Source organism: Taudactylus pleione, unplaced genomic scaffold (assembly GCF_031769625.1).
Source record: "Taudactylus pleione unplaced genomic scaffold, aTauple2 ptg000538l, whole genome shotgun sequence".
Taxonomy (NCBI): Eukaryota; Metazoa; Chordata; class Amphibia; order Anura; family Myobatrachidae; genus Taudactylus; species Taudactylus pleione.
Window position 1 is genome coordinate 113,318 of NW_028284940.1, and position 20,662 is coordinate 133,979.

The window sequence follows — 20,662 nt, forward strand, 5'->3', positions numbered from 1 at the left end:
AAAGCTTAACTGTTTGGTGCCTGGATCACTCCAATAACATTATTTCCATGGTATCCCTGTGGATCCCTATGGACCCTGAAAAAGAAATATGCGCCTGTGTACCAGGACAGGAAGAATGTAAGGTAACTGAAAAATGCAACCAGTATGAAGAGCGCTAGGTAAAAGAGAGAATGCGTCAAGTCTCCAGTGATGTCCAGGAGATGAGAAATAACAACCCACTTTCTGGCTCAATTACAGACTGCCCAATGGAAAGAGCATAACACAGAGTGAGTGGCAAGTAAGCAGCTTTTGAAGAAAAACAGATTTAAGGATTAGTAAGGGTATGGCAACACCTAAGGGCTAGAAAACTGGAGTAGGGTTGAAGAAGGTTATATGAAAGAGGAGTGGTCTGCACTTTTTCATTCAGTATCCTGTTCTCTAAGGAAGTCAAGTTAATCCACCACTGGTTCACCACAAGTAAAGCAGAGTGAGCCCATCTGCTCAGTGACAAATAGATTGTGTCCTCAATTGCAAAGAATGCTCCATCCTCATTCCCATCTGAACACTGTTCAAGCCTACTGTCATAACATCTACTGAAAGGGTTAAAGGGTTCACTTTTGCATAGTGAAAGTTTAACCTTAATTGGTAATAATTGACTTTGTATATATATGACATTTGGTGTATTTTGTAATTAAAGGTAAATAACCAAAAAAATACAGCTCACAGTACACACCCAGCAATGGCATATAATCTCCCACGTAAAACTGTGGCTCCAACATAGCATCGTGGTGTAGTCATGCTGGTCATAGTAGTCCATGAATCTGTTCGAATATTGTAGGCTTCCACAGAAGATAGATGAGCAGTTCCATCAAATCCTCCCACCACATAGATGTGATCATTTAGAAGGGCCACTCCAGCACCTGTACTTGTAGTACAAACAGTATTAAGTAACTACAATTAGGCATTAAATACAATTATAAAAAATAATAAAACATAAAAAAGAAAAAAAGTACCTGATCGTTTTGTAGCCATAGGTGTTACATGACTCCAGTGACCAGTATGAGCATCATATCGTTCTACAGAACTTAGAATGTTTAAGCCATCATAACCACCTGAAAGTTAAATTATATAAAAACAATCAGAAGCTAATGCTGTACAGTGTTTATAATGCATTTCATTATTAGTGCCCCTTTCCCCTCTCACCTAGACAATAAATAACTCCATTGGCTACAACAAGTCCTGCCCCTTCACGTGCAGTTTGCATATCACCCAACATGCTCCACTGGTCAATGTTAGGATCATAACGTTCCATACTTGTGTGTCGCCTGCTTCCATCAAATCCACCTGAGACATATATCATATCTTTATAAGGTAAAAAAAAAACAAAAAAAAACTTCATTAGTCAAGGGAGTGTCCTTTTTCTAATAGATAAAAAAATTTATCAGAAATCCAAAGTATATATATCTTAAGAAAACAAGTGGATTTGAAATATAAGCCTCTTAATGAAATGTTTAAATGTCTAAACAATTACAAAGAAATATTTTATGAAAATAAATAATTCAGGTCATACCCTAGATCAGTGTTTCCCAAATTCATTCCTCAGGGAGCAATAAAAGTGCATGTTTTCCAGGTCTCCTCGCAGAATCTCAAGGGAAATAATTAGCTACACCTCTGGATCTTTTAAATTTTTTCAGCCAGTAATGAATACACCTGTGCCCCTGCTAGGTAAAATGGAAACCATGCACTGTTAAGTCGCACATCCACTAGGCGACTAGGGAAAGACAGTATGATTACAATATCGTGATCGTACCGTCGTTCCCCATACCCTGCAGTGCCTACACTGAACGATTAGTCCTTCAGTGTAGGCACCCTCCATCATCCCCGATTGACCGGCATGTTCGGGCGATGATTGATGTCTTAAACGATCAGCAGGAGCGCGCATCACTGGTCGTTTCCGACATTATAGTGCACGATTAATGAGCGATTGCACGATTATGATGTCGTAATCATGCAATCGCACATTAATATCGCCTAGTGGATGTGCGCCTTTAGTGCTCCTTTAGGAATGAGTTTGGGAAACATTGCCCTAGAATAAAGCCATTCAGCCATCATTCCCATGCTAATTTGAAGAAATCATTGGTGACATCTGATATCAATCCAAGTTTCACTGTGCAAAATAGCTAGTGAGAACTTATGTCATAATTTATGAGCATAAACATTAATAGTACATCACAGGAACTGGTTTCACAGCATTTTATATATTGATTATACCACAATGCTCAATATAGTTCTAACCTCCTAAAGTGGTGGCTCCTGCCAGACCTCGTCTTACATTCATGGGAGCCACAGAGTACCAAACGCCATCCTCTTCCGAGGTGTAATCCAAACACTCCACTGAGCTGAGACGAGATCGACCATCATAACCTCCTATAACATAAACACGGTCCCCGAGTGATACTGTGGCCACATAACGGCGCTTACGGGTGATACTCTAGAGATGGGAAATGGAAAAACAATAACTCCATAATTAATCAACAAAAATAATAAAACTAAGTGATGACAAGACAGTAATAACTATTTAAAAAATGTAAATTAAAAAAATTTAAGAGTTGATAATTATTTACTTTTTTAGTATTAACAATGACTCTGTGACGATAGTGAAAGCTACTCTATTTGCATTATATCTTTAATTAGTATGCTGCTTGGAGAACATTAGGTAACAATAAGTTAAGTGCAGAGTTATAAATGTAGACAGTTGTACATGAATGCACTATAAGTAGCTATAATTCTAATTCTATATTTGATCACAATGGAAATCACCTAACAGAGTACATGTACTATAATTGGCTACATTTATAACTCTGCATTGAATATAGTTGAGGCATTCGCTCTTTTACCTAGCACTCTTCATTGCAATACAAAATATATGGATTATAACATGGTGCAGGGTCAGTTCTAGACCATGTGGAGCCCAGGGTGAAAAGTTTTTTTTTGCGCACTCTACCCCCCTCCCGAGCTGGATCGGCATCTTAAAGTAAATACTGTAGAACAATTTTAAATAACAAACAGCTGCCCAGACACACATATACCGCTACACAGACACATATATGCAGACATATATACACAGTTGCACAGGCACATATACACAGTTATGTTTTTAGTATATATATATATATATATATATATATATATATATACATACACAGACACATATGTAGTTACATAAACACACACTAATATATATATATATATATATATATATATATAATATTTTATATACACACACACACATACATACATACACACACACAGAGTTACAGAGACATATACAGTACCACTCAAAAGTTTGGACACACCGTCTCATTCAATAGTATTTGTTTATTTAAATTATTTTCAACATGGTAGATTAATACTGAAGACATCAAATCTGTGAAAGACCACATATAGAATTATGTTGTAAACAAAAAAGTGTTAAACAAATCAAAATATGTTTTATATTTTAGATTCCTCAAAGTAGCCCCTTTTTGCTTTCATGACAGCTTTGCACACTCTTGGCATTCTCTCAATCAGCTTCATAAGGTAGTCTCCTGGATTGGTTTTCAATTAACAGGTGTGCCTTGTGAAGAGTCAATCTGTGGTATTACTTGCCTTCTTAATGTGTTTGAGACCATCAGTTGTGTTGTGCAGAGGTAGGGTTAGTACACAGTGGACACCACTATTTGACTACTGTTGTAATCCATATTATGGCACCAACCACTCAACTCAGTAAAGAGAAACGACAGTCCATCGTTACTTTAAGACATTAAGGTCAGTCGATATGGAAAATTTCAAGAACTTTGGATGTATCCTCAAGTGCAGTTGCAAAAACCATGAAACGCTATAATGAAACTGGCTTTCATGAGCACCGCCCCAGGAAAGGAAGACCAAGAGTTACCTCTGCTGCAGAGAATAAGTTCATTAGAGTTACCAGCCTCAGAAACCACTACATAACAGCACCTCAGATTAGAGACTACATAAAGTCTTCACAGAGTTCAAGTAGCAGACAAATCTCAACATCAACTGTTCAGAGGAGACTGCGTGAATCAGGCCTTCATGGTCGTATTGCTGCGAAGAAGCCACTACTGAGGATGAACAACAAGAAGAATAGAATTGTTTGGGCCAAAACACACAAGGAATGGACATTAGACCAGTGGAAATCTGTACTTTGGTCTGATGAGTCCAAATTTAAGATTTTTTATTCCAACCGCCGTGTCTTTGTGAGACGCAGAGAAGGTGAGCGGATGGTTTCTACATGTGTGGTTCCCAAAAAAGGGACCTCCTCCATCCACCAGCATATGGACTAAGAAACAGGCAGCTATTGAAGCGCCTGCACCAGCACTTTATTGGACTTTTTTATTCAGCTTTTTTACTTTGCTTTACCTAATATATACCTCGATTTATGTAATTGTGTTTTTATCTATTGTACCTTCCCCCTCCATTTTATAGACCCCACGTTGTTATTATCCTTTTAGTCCCCCATATTTTATTAAAATTTTTTTATATATATACATCAATTTTATTAAGAGCATTTTTTAGTCACTCTTTAATACACTTATTAATTTTTTCACATTTTTTACTATATATTTACATTGCACGGGTCACTTTTTTGGAACACTGGAATATTCATAATTGGAATATATCTACCAACTCCTCCTAAAAAATCTGGTACGCACATAAAACTTATTTGTTGTATGTCCAACATCTTCCTACTAAATATACTACACTATCAGGCACCTTTTCCTCTTTCCCATTTCTTTACATATATACACAGTTACAGATACACATACAGTTATACAGGCACGTATATATACAGTTACATATATACAGACCTTTATACAGGTATACAGACATAACAAAGGTAAGTTCTTAACATATCTCTTATGTGTCTGTGTGTATCTCTGTTTCTACGAAGTCCATAGGGTCCACAGGGTTGACCTTGTAGTATAGCTGGATCTGGATCCATGGGCACCACGCAGTTAAACCTTTTCCTGCTCCCAGGATACACTGGGTCCATCCTCCTCTATACCCAGCCACAGGCACCTCAGTTGGTAAGTACAAATAATAACTAAGTGTGGGACTCAACCTAATGATGGCTGGAATGTGTTCCTCTTATTCCCTCTATATGAAAAAATGGTGAATGCAATAAGGATCTAGTACAGATACTTTACTGGAATATAATAATAATGAATTACACTTGAAAAAAATATTAATAGCAGCAGTATAGGTCCTCAAGATAACGTAGGAAATAAGGTAGCTTGTTTGAGGTAAAATACAATACATTCATAAAAATAAAGACAGAAATAGAATGGAAACAATCAAAATAGATAGTAAAGTCCCGAATTCTTGATTGTTAATTGGATGCGACAAAAAACGATTGAAATACGATCAGGTTCTGAGATAATACTCGTTAGGGAAGCTCATTGAGATGTGAATGTGTAGCACTGCAGATATTAACACAGACTGCGGCGTCCCGCTAGTTTGCTCAGGGAGCAGCTCTTTACCGGTATAAGAAACAGCTGAGCGCTCGTCGGCTGACGCACGCACATGGGAGTACGGAGGATCACCACAAGAAGGCGCCTGAAGAAAGACGACGGTAAGGAACGAGGCGATCGGAAGAGGACACCTTAGAGGATCGAGTGCAAGGGTAAGTCTCTGTCAGGCAGCGGTTCGTCTGGCGATCAGTTCCGGTGGAGCTTGTAGCCGCGACTGAACCCCCTCAGACCACAGCCGGCCAGCTGTAGAGTCAAGGTCCCGGTGTTAGGCCTGTGACCAGGCTTAGCACAGTGACCGGACCTACAGTTACACCCAGCTAGGCCCGGAGCACCTACCACCATCCACAGTAAAGGGTCCAATTGAGAAGGGGGTGATCTCCCATTGCTGAGAACATCACCAGCTGCAACAGTATGTGCAAGACTTTTACAAGCACTGAGCAAACTAGCAGGACGCTGCAGTCTGTGTTAATATCTGCAGTGCTACACATTGACATCTCAATGAGCTCCCCTAACGAGTATTATCTCAGAACCTGATCGTATTTCAATAATTTTTTGTCGCATCCAATTAACAATCAAGAGTTCGGGACTTTACTATCTATTTTGATTGTTTCCATTCTATTTCTATCTTTATTTTTATGAATGCATTTTATTTTACCCCAAACAAGCTACCTTATTTCCTAAGTTATCTTGAGGGCCTATACTGCTGCTATTAATATTTTTTTCAAGTGTAATTCATTATTATTATATTTCTAGTAAAGTATCTGTACTAGATCCTTATTGCATTCACCATTTTTTCATATAGAGGGAATGAGAGGAACACATTCCAGCCATCACTTAGTTATTATTTGTCATTGAGTTTATACCTGCAGACAGAGGGTAGCCTACAAGTGTGAGCAGCTCACCACCAATCTACAGTGCGCAGGAACCACCTCTATTTATCAGTTGGTAAGTAGCCAAGGCCGGAGGAGGAAAAAATAGAGAGAAGGAAGACTGGAACACACAAGAACCATACTCACAGAAAGGGAGACGGAAAACCGGTGACCAGCCACACAGCCCATATGAAGCCAGTTTCGTCAGGGCAGGCACCCTGTGGACTTTGTAGAAACAGAGATAACAAAGGTAAGTTCTTACCATATCTCTTGTTTTCTACTTCAGGGTCCATAGGAGGTCCACAGGGTTGACCTTGGGGATGTCCCAAAGCAGTACAACTAAGGGCGCTGAAAGGAGAATCCGGCGCCCGAAGGATGCATCCATAGAGGCGAAGGTGTCAAACGCATAGAACCTTAGAAAAAAGTCTGTATGGAAGACCAGGTGGCCACCTTACACAGCTGAGGCGCCACGGCCAGCAGCCCACGAGGGACCCACAGACAGAGTGGAATAAGCCTCAACAGAGGCTAGAACAGGTAAACCTTCCTGTGAATAAGCCTCACAAATAACCACACGAAGCCAACAGGCCAAAGTTTGTTTGTTGACAGGCCAACCCCTCTTGTGAAAACCAAAGAGGACGAACAAAGAATCAGACTTCCAAATGGAACTAGTCCGGTCCACATAAACTTTGAGAGTACAAACAACATCTACAAAAGCCTCACCAGCCGAGAGATCAGGTGACTGAAATGCTGGCATAACTATTTCCTGATTAATGTGGAACTTAGAGACCAAGGCAAGAAAGCGCGCCTAATTCTGACACTCTTCTGGCCGAAGCAATCGCCAGGAGAAACACAGTCTTAACTGTCAAACACTTGAGTTCCACCGACTCAAGAGGTTCAATTGGAGGACCCCGAAGCACCACTGCCAACTCCCAAGGGGCCACTGGGGGAACAAAGGGAGGCTGAATCCTGCGAACACCCTGGAAAAAGGTGCTGACATCAGGCAGAGTAGCGATCCTACGCTGGAACCACACAGAAAGTGCAGACACATGTATTTTCAAAGAAGCTAGGCGTAAGCCTAGGTCCAACCCGGACTGAAGGAATGCCAAAATCCTAGAAACACGAAACGCTTGAGGATCGTAGTTTCTGGACTTACACCATTGAAAATAAGTATGCCACACTCTCTGGTAGATCTTGGCGGAAGCAGGCTTGCGCACCTGTAGAATTGTGCTGATGACTGAGCTGGAAAAACCCCGGGACCTTAAGACGGATGTCTCAAGAGCCACGCCGTCAAAGACAGATGACCCAGATCCAGGTAAAGGCAGGGCACCTGAGACAACAGGTCCCGACATTGAGGCAGAAGAAACGGAACGTCGATGAATAGGCCCCGAAGATCGGAGTACCAAGGACGTCGGGGCCAAGCCGGAGCCACCAGCAGAAGTGTGCCACCATCCTGTCTGAATTTCCGAAGGAACCGAGGCAGCAGGGATATCGGAGGGAATAGATACGCCAGCTGAAATGTCCATTTCACTGACTGCGCGTCCACCAGGCTTGCGCCGGCGTCTCTTGTCCTGGACCTGTACACAGGCAGCTTGCGATTCCCCCGGTTCCATAGCCAGAATGATGGAACGCAAAGTTTCCATCCTGAAAGTGGGCACTCTTAGGAACTTGTTCAACGATTTCAGGTTGAGGATAGGTCGATGAGACTCATTGGGTTTCGGAACCAGAAATAGAGAAGAGTAGTAACCCGTCCCGCGTTGAGAAAGCGGAACGGGAACCACCCCTGCTTTCAGCAAGAACTCTATGGCTTCCTGAATCTGCAAGGCCTTGGTCTTGTCCTGAGAAAGACTCATGCAGAAGAAATGTTGGGGGGGGGTTCTGTGACGGAAGGACTGGGCGTACCCCTGAGAGACCACTTCTCGTACCCAAGCATCCGTGGTGGTATTGCACCAGCACTGGGCGAATTGAAGAAGTCGGCCTCCCACTCTGGGATCCCCAGCTGAAAGCTTATCCTCTGGCTTGGAAGCAGGGCATCTAGTAGTCCAGGCCTGCTTCTTTGGTTTAGGGGCAGCCTTGGTTGACGACTGCCTCGGGAAAGACCGACCCTTGGACTTACGCTGAGTACGAAAGGACCGAAAGGCTGAGATCCTAGCCTTAGAAGGCACAGCTGCTGATGGCTGAAATGCCAACTTAGACTTTGCCAAGGTATCAACAATTTTGTCCAGGTCAGGGCTGAACAAAATCTCCCCATTAAAGGGTAAGGCCTCCAGGCCCTTCTTGGAATCCGCATCCGCTCTCCAAGAACGAAGCCACAAAGACCGGCGAGCAGAGACCGCTGCTGCCAAAACTCTGGAAGTCAGAAGACTGGCATCCAAAGACGCTTCTCCAATATAGGAAGTGGCATCCCTCATCTGTCCAACTAAAGCTCTCTGATCCTCCGGAGCTTCCTCAGGAAAAGCATCTTCCAGTACATTCGCCCAGCTCTCAATGGCTTTAGCCACCCAAGAGATGGCCATGGACGGACGGGCCACCGCCCCAGAGAAAGAATAAATTGATTTTAAACAAGTCTCCACTTTCCTGTCCGTGGGATCCTTTAGCGATGAAATGGACGGCATAGGTAAGGTAGCACTCTTGATTAAGCAAGTGACATGAGAATCCACCGCAGGTGGGGTTTCCCACTTTTTGCAATGACTTGCAGAAAACGGATAACTAAACGTTTCTGCGGCTGGAACCTCTTACTAGGCGACTGCCAGGACGTCACCATATGATCAGTCAGCTGATCAGAGAGGAAAAACAGCCGAAATCACATTTGCCTGCTTAAAATTTGGATACTTGGACTTAGGGGCCGGGGCATCATCCTCTATATCAAGAATGAACCGCACCGCGCGCACCAATGCCGGCACATTAATGGAAGATTTCCTCTCCACTTCCCGGGCAGGGGAATCAGAATCAGAGTCCTTAGGCAATTCCCCGTCATCCGAGGACGCATCTGAGTCTGGTAGCTGCGCAGACTGGGATAACATAACAGTGCATTTTGACGCCTTCTGAGGCTTGTCACTACGCAACATAGTTTGAAAGGCTGAAGATGAGGGAGCCAAACTCTGGACTGAACTGGAGAACACATCCACCCATGGTGGTTGACCCGCCTGCGGGAGACCCTGGAAGGGAATGATGACTGCTGCGTCACCGGAGGACACTGAATATACATAGGGAACCCCATATATGGATTAACAGTCTGAGGCCCAGGGGGTGACAGCATTGCATTGTCATTAACAAATGTAATTAAAAAACTAAGCAGCCCCCCTGCGCTAAGGTGAGCCGACTCCGGCCGGGCACCAACTAAAACTGAGATGCCTGTGGCTGGGGCGGGGTATAGAGGAGGATGGACCCAGTGCATCCTGGGAGCAGCAAAAGCTTTAAATGTGTGGTGCCCATGGATCCAGATCCAGCTGTACCCCAAGGTCAACCCTGTGGACCCCTATGGACCTGAAGTAGAAATACAGTTATACAGACATATATACATTTACACAAGCATATACAGACATATATTTATAGACACACATATAGTTACACAGATACATATACAGTTACGCAGATACATATATATATTTACACAGAATCATTTATAGACATGTCCACATACATCTATCCTCCGTGCGCTACACATAATGCGGGAGCTTCGTGTGACTCGGTAGCACTGAGCATGTTTTCGTGCAACTTTTTACCTTCAAATGCTTATTTGCACAGTGACGCGAATAGGTAGAACAAGCAGCTTCTGATTAAAAGGATATGTGGAATGCCTATATTCTGTGAGTGTATCTGCATACGAAAGCTATGTTACAGCCGCTGATACTGTAACATAACATTTCGCATGCAGATACATCCGCAGTCGCTCACAGAATATAGGCATACCATATATCATTTTAATCAGAAGCTGCTTGTGCTACCTATTCATATCGCTGTGTGAATAAGACTTATTTGAAGGTAAAAAGTCGCACAAAAAGATGCTCGGCGCTACCAAGTCACGCCAAAGCTGGGCGCGACTAGAAGGGCTGTTTAACACGCAAACACATATACAGTTACACATATATACACAGACACATACTGGGGCAATACTATATAATTTAATGTCTCTATTACCTCACAGACTGAATAAGAGTAAGAGTGGACTGTGGCAGCTCTACCCCTCCCATCTCCTGTTACATTGCAAGCAGCAGGAGTCAGGGTTGTATCTTGTACTGGGGATCCCCACCCCCTGCTGGGGCACTGCTCCATCCATCTCCTTATCCCTCCTGCCTACAGAGTAGTTCCCTTCAAATAGTGACCGAGGATATCTTCTTGAAGGTGTGGGTCAGGACACAATCCCCAGAGCGATTCCCCCCCCCAGTGTGAGCCACCATTCTATAAGTTGCAGCAGCCGGCACCTCATTTAGGAGACGGAGCTTCTACCTGCCGGGCTGGGAGGGAAGAAGAGGTAGCAAGGGACAGGACTTAGGAGGAGCTGTAAGATAGCAATGGCTGCAACAAATAAAACCCTCGGCCGTCTCAAGCATCATCTGGATGAAGGTAAAAGGCCTCAGCAGCTTGTCCTATGCTGCAGCGCCCCGGGCAATGGCCCTGCCAGGCCGCTCTACTAACCAGATCTACTGGACACAAATGGAACAGATAATGATTTTCATGGATTGGTGAGTGGTTGCTTGAATGTTTTTGAAATGACTTCTATTGTAATCATGAAAAATTGTATACTCAAGGCTAGACTATTGTTTGTGGAATGGGTAGAATTTGCCTTACCCTTATGGGTTAATATTCATTATTGTACAGCGTCCTTAGCAACATAAAATATTTTAGTTTTTAATTGGTGATTGAAACACACAAAATCAGACGCAATAAGTTTATCTATCCTTTTTAAAAATACTTGCAGTGTGTGTTGCTGGGCTATAGCACATTTAGGCAGTTATCAGCAACAGTTCTTCACTGTCATGCAGCCTTATAATCAGAAAAATCGTGAAAATCTAATATTTAGGGCCTGATTCTGAAGTATGTAAAGCCGTTGGTTTATGTACATTTCCGATGGTGGAGCGCCAACGTATGTGCACATTCAGAATGAGTCCCGTCTGACTGCAGTGCCCTCAAGCCACAGCATGATTGATAGGCTGCACCATTCGGTGGCAGGGAAATGCAGAGGCCAGAGTCTGCGTCGAAGGATGCAGATTTCCTGGCCTTGCAAGCGGAAGGTGGTGTCCACTCTGAGTAAGCTTTGGCTTACTCAGATGGTTGATGCTACAAATATTGCAACCAATAGTTGCGATGTTGACCTAATGCAGCATCTTCGGACGCAGCACTCGGATTTGCAATGTCCGATAGAGGTATCTTTTTCCCTCAGGTATTGCACAGCCGCTTGCCTGCAGCTGTGCAATACTGTATACATCTTAGTCAGGACCATAATCCCCTACTATCCCAGTGGACTTTAAAATCTAAATTTGTAAGGCCTGGATGTCTTTCATTGAACTTTATAGCCACACTGCATGGGAGGCAATCGGGAAGCCGACTGCCTAAATACCGGCAGCCGGCTTCCCGACTGTCTTATCCCGGCAAGGGTGAAATGCCGGGCGTCTAGATGTAGACGGCCGCATTTCCCCAACGCCGGGAGACGCGGGGGGGGGAGGGTTAGGTTTAGGGCTCCCGGGGGGGACTTAGGGTTAGGCACCCCCCGGGGGACTTAGGTTTAAGCAGCGGGGAAGGGGGTGGTTAAGGTTAGGCACTTGGGGGGGAAGTTAGGGTTAGGCACCCCTAAGGAGGGTTAGGTTAGTGGATACTTACCACGATCGGGATTTCCAGCGCTGTCGGGCTTCTGCTGCGTCGCACTCTGCTGCTGCCGGGCTGCCGCTGACGGGAATCGAACCGCCGGCCATGCGGCCGACGGTATTTCATACCAATTCCCACTGCATCACATGCTCTAACAATATATCAATCCATATGGCTGAAGCGGAGTGCAAGCAATGAGTTGTAACTAATTACCCTCGAGAAACCGCTACCAGAGAGTAAACATAGTGAATACCCAGTTCTCCAGTATATCAATTACACTGGAGAGTATTTCAATGTACCACATGGCCAGGACCTACTTCTGGGTTACATGGATCTGCCTCCCAGTGAATATTCAGCCTTTCCTGGGTCCATTTGTGGGGTGAATAACCAAGGTACCAGATTTTTACCTACCTTCAGAAACAGCCTCGCAGAGGTACTCTCAAACGACAACCATTCTAGCCTCAGCTTAACAAATATTACCACTCAAAGAGCTGAAGGATTAATTTTAGCGCTCATATTTTGAGGGAATTCATTTTGGGCTTGATGCTGCCCTAAATTACACCTACTGAAGAAGGGAATAATATAAACAAATGACTACACCCTAACAGTAAATGCAGTTATATACTACCTTTCTAGAAGTAAGCAACTTGGATCATTTAGTTAGCTGGTTTGCCCCAAGAATATATAACATTCACATGATCACAAGTTGACCTGTCACAGTAGATTCAGCTCTGGATTAATTGAAGAGGACACTTGAATAGCAGGAAATGCAAAGTGTGGTTGAAAAGAGTCATTGTAAGACTATGTGCCAAATGTATTAGGGTGAGAGTTTTGAAAATGTGAGAGTTTAGCAGTAAACTCACATTGGTAGAGTTTATCTTCAAAATAGGAAAACATGTGGATGAGAGTTTTTTTGAGTCTAAACACATGCAATTATTACTTTGGGTGAGTTTAAAAAGTGAGAGTGTTTACTGCTAAACTCTCACATTTTTGTAAACTCTCACCCTATTACATTTGGCCCTATTTCTTTAACACTTTGAGGAAGATATGAACACCCCTAATGGGTGTAGTTGCAGACTAAACCTGCTATGTGCCCAGTCATCAAAACAGACATTAGTTTAACCCTGAATCTGGCTCGCAACCTACCCGACTGCTATCATGTCGCCAAATTAATATACATTGCCTCAGGTGGATCCAGTTATGACATTCAAAAAGAAAGGCAAACGTGTCAACCCTCTTCAAATCCAGAACTGAGTCCACATGGCTCTCTAAGTCTATAAACCATTTGCTTCAAAACTTACTAACTGCAAAGACATAAAAGGCAAATAGAATTTTAAATAAAAAGTGCATTTCCTACTACACCAGGGACCATAGACTATTTTAATATGTCCACACTGGGATCCCATACAGATTATTTTGGTGCCAAAATGGATGAAATTAGCCACTACCAGGAAGTGGGGAATGAGAACTTTCATCTTTCCCCATCATAATCAAAAGGTATGACATATAAAGTGGAGGACACAGAAAACTGTAAACACCAGAATAATGTGAGAATGAAAAGGAATATTAGAGTCGGAGAACTCCCAAGTGCTACCAACCTTCCTCAAAGGCCTTTTTAAACAATTGGTATAGGAAGTATTGAAAGATAACTAACTCCTGAATACAGTACAAAGAGCCTCTTTAGACCGACCTCCAATGGATGTTTTAATTAGATTTATTTTTTTTTTATCAAGAAAAGCTTGTGATTGTGGTATGAAACATACCAACAATCTTATTCCAAGGGGACAGTCTTTTTATTCAATGACCTTTCCCTCGAAACCTTCAAGACCTAAATCACTAAATCCTAGGAGAGTCCAAGGCTGTGGTACAGTGGGGCATGCCCATTCTACCTACTGGTATTCTTTACCATTATAAATAGTCTCCAGGGCATGCCCTACTAGATAAGCACGGCATTTCAGACTCTCCACCACTGCTAATCGATCCTACATGTTGCCAGGTAAGGACAAATCCCATCCCTATATGCAGAATGGAACTTTGGATGCCAACATACATGTTGGATAAAGTTTAGTGATAGCTACAGTTCATCAACAGTTATCCTGTCCGCAAACAAGTAAATTCGGTTTTGTAACTTAGATAACAATTTTTGAATTATATTTACCAATAATTAACTTTCTTCAAAACACTCCAAGAAAGACCAAACAATGTGTTACCTCCCTTCTAAGTTAAAGACAGGTATAAAAACAAATTATATCAGATGGTATATAATTGTAGCTCATCCTGTTCCCATGAGCAATTGAGTAACTTTCCAAGTGGTCTTTGAACAATATAACATTTACATAAAATTAAATATCACCATTGCTAAATAAAAAAAGAAAGGGATCCTTGCACCATAGTGCCTGTAACTTTCCAGCCCTTCTGGCAGAAATGAATGGACACTGGGGCAATCATCAGAGCATTAAATACTAAACTGAGGTTCTCCTCACCGCTTGTAAAAAAGACAAATGGTAATTTCTTCTGAAGCAAATTTATCTGAAAGAACACACTTATTGTTGCTACTATACTGTAAATATGGATCATATGACAAGACCTTTACTGGAGAAATATTGGAACCTATGATTTAGTCCTTTTTACTGTAGATGAAAACTAAAAACTTCTCATCAATGTTACCAAATAAATTTGTACAGAATACCTAAAATATTCAATACAGTATATCAGCAAGTATATATTAAAAACATTGACAAATCGGTTTAGTGGCAAATAATTGATGGTATGTCCACGATTATTAGCTTACCCACAATTCAAAGAACTATAATGTTCATTACCTGTTCATTATACATAATAGCATGTACAGTATGCTGTAAACAGAAACAATCTTACAAAACTATTTAGGCTTGTGCTGGTTAGTGTACAACCTCCCCTAACTACGTTAAGTACTGTATAGATAGGTTAAAGAAAGGAAATCCGATTTGTTGTCCCAATAGAAATTCACAACCAGTATTTTCAATGGAAAACACTTGTGTGTTGCAGTTCAGGAACCTTTTAGTGTCCAGTATCCTTAACGCATTTCTGTGTACTTTACACTTTCTTTCGAAGGAAATCTATAAAGTAATTAGCACTTCCAAATGTGGATATTAAAGTTCAAATATCCAATCAGAACATATTTTACCAGATTTATGATTCATCAAATGTCCATTAGAAGTATATAATATCACGTATAGATTAATCAGGTACCTTTGCTATAGATACATAGGGGTCCTGTAGTACCTGGCACCAATACGATAGTAGCAGATAATTTAAGTCCTGTAAATTGCAAGGTGAGGCCTCCATGTCTCGAAGTTGCTTCTCCAGCACATATCACAGATGCTCGATCGGATTGAGATCTGGGGAATTTGGAAGCCAGTTCAACACTTTGAACTCTTTGTGCCATATTCAATTAGGCTGCAAAAAGTCGGAATCGCCGATGTCATTTTCGCATGTTTGAATTATCCCCGTATTCAATTTCAAAGACTTTTAGCCGGTGCGAAAAGTCTTTGAAAAAAAAAAAAAAGAGGCTAAGTTTTCACCATGTTAAACATGGCGAAAAAAAGTGCAGAATTGGGGTTTAGGGGTGCAGGCTTATAACAAATATAGCCTGCTCCCCTGGGAATAGCTCTTAAAAACGAACTGTGTAAAAAAAAATTAAAAATAAATAAATAGGGACACCCCAAAAAATTTTGAATTTTGGGGTAAAAAAAAAAATTATATGGGAAAGAAGTTTTAAATAGCCAAATTAATTCAGGGGGGGTTCCCAAGTATGCGGCAGGTGTTTTAAAGAATGCGGGTGGTAGCGGCAGGTGCATTTTTGAAGAATTTTCAAAACGCACTTTAGGGACTTAAAAATATGCTTGCACCCATTTTCATGTACCCCAAATATGCCCAAGTGCAATTCTTCATGCCTTCTTCACAGGCGCAAAAAAGCACCTGCCGTGGCTATTTAAAAACCCGACTTCCCTTCATCAGCCAAAATGGGGGTACCCATAGTGATCCCATATGTCTGGACATCTTTAGGAGGTCCCAGGGACAATTCCCAAAAATTCCCGTTTTTTTTTGCGAAACTTACCTTTACGCCGGCTCCCGTTTTCGCACATTCCTAATTGAATACGGGGATAAAGCGGGCACGCGCCCGATACTTTATCCCCGGAAAACCTCCAATGTGGAGCGAAAAGTCCAGCAACAATATTTTTCTGTGTGGCAGAGCACATTATACTGCTGAAAGAGGCCACTGCCATCAGGGAATATTGTTGCCGTGAAGGGGTCTACAACACTGTTTAGGTAGGTGGTAGGTGTCAAATTAACACCAGGACCTAAGGTTTCCCAGCAAAATATTGCCCAGAGCATCACACTGCCTCCACTGGCTTGTCTTCTTCCCACAGTGCATCCTGGTGCCATCACTTCTCTAGGTAAATGATACACATGCACCCAGCCCAGGGGCAAAAGCAGGATTTCTAGAGGGTGGTTTCCAAGTGCCTGATTTTAGAGCACGTGTGGCAAGTCTATGAAGAGGGCATAATAAGCACTTCTATAATATACATCATATGAAGTATAGTGTATGTAATAATTCTGACATATAGAGGATCAGCGTTCACAGTAAGCCATTATATGTGGAAGTAGGGCCATCCTGCCTGAGCTGAATGTTTTTATTTCAGATGTGGGCTCCATTCCAGATCATTTGAGTAAGTTCAGGAGTCTCGGGGAGAAGCAAAAGAAGCTAGAACTGCCCTGGACATATATGTACATATTGGTCTCCTTATGCACTGGACAGTGTATTATTATACAGTATTAATAATTGACCCTATATAGATGGTCTATATCAGTGCATGTTTTCCAGATCTCTTATTTGGTGCACAAGCATATTCACACAATTTAAAAGATCAACAGGTGGAGCTAATATCATTTGTGCCACTGAGGGGATCTTAAAATCATGCAGCTTTAGTATTACATGCAATTTCTATTGTAGTCATCATGGTGGGCTGGAAAGTGGTGTTTCCCCCTGTGTTTGCCTATGCAGCCGTACAGATAATGTAAAGGAAAACGTCATTTACCAGACCAGGCCGCCTTCTTCTATTGTCCATGGTCCAGTTCTGACACTCAAGTGCCCATTGTAGGTGCTTTCAGCAGTGGACATGGGCACTCTGACTGATCTGCGGCTACACGGCCCCATACACAGCAAACAGCAATGCACTGTGTGTGTTTTGACAGTTTTCTTTAGTAGTCAGCATTAACGTTTTCAGCAACTTGTGCTACAGTAGCTCTTCTGTGGGATCGGACCAAACAGTCTAGCCTTCACTTCCTATGTCCATCAATGAGCCTTAGGCGCCCATGACATGTCACCGTTCACCAGTTGTCAAGGACCATTTTTGATAGGTACTAACCACTGCATACCGGGAACACTCCACAAGACCTGCTGTCTTGGATATGCGCTGACCCCGCCATCACAATTAGGCCCTTGTCAAAGTCGCTCAGATCCTTGCACATGCCCATTTTAAAACACATCTTCAATGTCGACATGTTCATAATGTCAACATGTTTTTTGCAAATTTTAGGCTAACCCTAAAAATGAGAGTTATGGTAGACTTACCTTTGTTAACTCTTTTTCTTCGAGGTCCATAGGGTCCACAGGGATACCATGGGGATAATGTGGTTGGAGTGATCCAGGCACCAAACAGTTAAGCTTTCAGCTCCCAGGATGCCCCAGGTCCTCCTCCACATATACCCCGCCCCTGGCCACAGGCATTCAGTTTTGTAAACAAGCCCAAGGCAGGAGAAGGAAAAAGGAGAAAGAACAATCGTACACCAGAAATACTCACAGAATCTCTGATAGAATGGATACCCTTCGATTGCATAACAATTTGCATACTCGCAATGATAGGGCCGCCCTGGTCCTCTAGCAGAAACACCCTTTGTGTCTGAGAATCCAGAAGTGCCCCCAGATGTACGTACCATCCGCTGTATTGGAGATAAAGAAGATTTCTTCCAATTGATTATCCAGCCCTGCGTCTGTAGGCAGGCAATGGTCAGCTGGAGATGGTGTTGTAGAACAGCTGGAGATTGTGCCAATATCAGAAGGTCGTCCAGCTATGGCAGTATTCTGATCCCTTGACGCCTGGGGTAGGCCGTCCTCACCGCCATTATTTTGGTGAAGACCCGAGGGGCCGTAGCTAGACCAAAGAGCAGTGCCTAAAATTTGCAATGTTGTTGCAGGACAGCAAACCATAGAATTTTTGAGTGGGATGGCGTAATAGACACATACAGGTACGCATCCTGAATGTCCAGGGAAACCATACAAATCCCCAGGTTTTATTTACAAAATAATTGATTGGAGAGTCTCCATATGGAACTTGGGTACATGGATAACCCTGTTGAGGGTTTTCAGATTTAGAATAGGGCGATGAGACCCATTTGGTTTCTGAACCAAAAATAGATTGGAATAAAAACACTTTCCTTGTTGAACCACAGGAACCGGGATTATCACCCCTGCCTGCAGCAAAGAGTAAATGGCCTTGATAGGCTCTGATGGGGGAGTTGTACGAAAAAACTTCTGGGGAGGATGCTTTCAGAAAGAGAGAGTATACCCCCGAGAGACCACTTCTCGTACCCAGGCATCTGTTTGATGCCAGTAGTCCGCAAATTGAAGAAGTTGGCCTCCCACCCTGGGATCCCCCAGGAGGAGGCCCACCCCATCAGACAGAGAGTTTGTCGTCCGGCTTAGGAGCAGGACGTCTGGCCGGCCAGGACCTCTTAGTTGCTGCTTGATGGTTCTGCGAGAACTAGGCGGCCTGGAGGAAGACTGTCCTTTTGCTCATCCCTGAGGACGAAAGGATCGAAAAGGAGACTGCCTAGACTTTAGTGTAGCGGTTGATGGCAGACCTGCAGATTTTGAAGCTGCCAGTGTAGCCACTATCTAATCTAATTCTGCTCCAAATAGTATGTTTCCATAAAAAGGTAAGGATTCCAGAGCTTTCTTTGACCCCGTATCTGCTTTTCAGGACCTTAACCAACGGGCTCTACGAGCCATAATTGAGGCTGCCGATGCTTTAGAAGCTAGGAGCTGATTCCCATATGTGGAAGTTATATGTCAGCTGTTCTCTAGTAGCATTTGGTAGAGTATCTTCCAATGCCCCTGTCCATTCAACAGCCTTGGATACCCAAGCCCCGGCCATAGCTGGTTGAGTAGCAGCTCCAGACAATGAAAATACTGCTTTAAGACATGGATCAATATTCCTATCTGTAGGATCTTTAAGAGAAGATGCTGACGGAATAGGCAACGTAGCATTCCTGACTAAATGTGTCACATGAGCATCCACAGTAGGAGGGATTTCCCACTTAGTACATTCAGTAGCTGGGAAAGGATACAAAGATACTATTCTTTTTGTAACATGGAACAGTTTATCCGGTTTACTCCATGCCTCTTCCATAAGTTCAGTGAGCTGCTTTTACTACCTTCTGGTGTCTAGGAGCCAGCTCATCATCCTGTATATTTAGGATTGATATGACCACCCTCAAAGAAGGTACATCCACTGTAGAAGGATGGTCCTCCGCCCCCGAGCAGACTGATAAAAGATAACTACCACTTATGCGCCTTAGTGACTACCGGTCTGTTCGCAAAAACAGCCGACTAAGCCATACTCTGACTTGAGTGGGCATAAACATCCATCCAGGAAAGATGTATAGGAGGGGTAAACATAGCATGCTGAAACTGTTGTGGGTATCCTATTAAAGGGGGCAGCTTGGGAGTAGCCAAATGTTCCACTAGCTGTGTCATCACCTGACCCAAGATGGCTCCTTTACAAGGGCTGGTAGACTGGACTGGTGAGGTGGTTCTTTATAACAGACAGCACACAAACCACCTGCATAAAGTCCTGAGGGGACAAGCCTGCCAACAGGATTTACATGGAATCAGCACAGGGGCCTCAACCTCCTGTTTCCCTTTACCTTTAGACATATCAATTATAAAGGTAACAATGCAATGTAATGTGACAGCCTTCACAAATAACTAGTAAATGTGAAGTACAAAGAAAAAAAACCCCACCTACCTGTAACAGAGGGATGAGGAGAAAAAACAGTGATCGTTATAACTGACAGTCAGAAATAAAAGGCAGTATCAACACAGCAGCTAGCAAAAAGTCACATACAATGCACTTGTAATTTAGTTGCAATGGGACCTGAATTAACTATCCAAATCTTGGTAGGATATAGAGCACTACAGCCAAGGCCAAACGTTTTGAGAATGACACAAGTATTGGTTTTCGCAAAGTTTGCTGCTTCAGTGTTTTTAGACCTTTTTGTCAGATGATATACTGAAGTAAAAGTACAAGCATACCATGAGTGTCAAAGGCTTTTATTGAAAATTACATTAAGTTTATGCAAAGTGTCAATATTTGCAGTGTTGACCCTTCTTTTTCAAGACCTCTGCAATTCACCCTGGCATGCTGTCAATCAACT

The 20,662-nt window shown here is 42.7% G+C and overlaps 1 protein-coding gene across 3 annotated transcripts in view; it reads right to left on the reverse strand.

Moving 5' to 3' along the window:
- The window catches only part of KLHL12 (kelch like family member 12), a 60,398-nt gene that overhangs the window by 3,979 nt on the left and 35,757 nt on the right, over nt 1-20,662 (reverse strand). For all 3 annotated transcript variants that reach the window (XM_088451146.1, XM_088451147.1, XM_088451145.1), the window contains exons 8-11: nt 2,275-2,470; nt 1,183-1,341; nt 993-1,091; nt 713-899 (exon numbers count right to left, since the gene is read on the reverse strand). In XM_088451146.1, the coding sequence (XP_088307272.1) occupies nt 713-899; nt 993-1,091; nt 1,183-1,341; nt 2,275-2,470 (641 nt within the window). The remainder of the gene's footprint in view (nt 1-712; nt 900-992; nt 1,092-1,182; nt 1,342-2,274; nt 2,471-20,662) is intronic.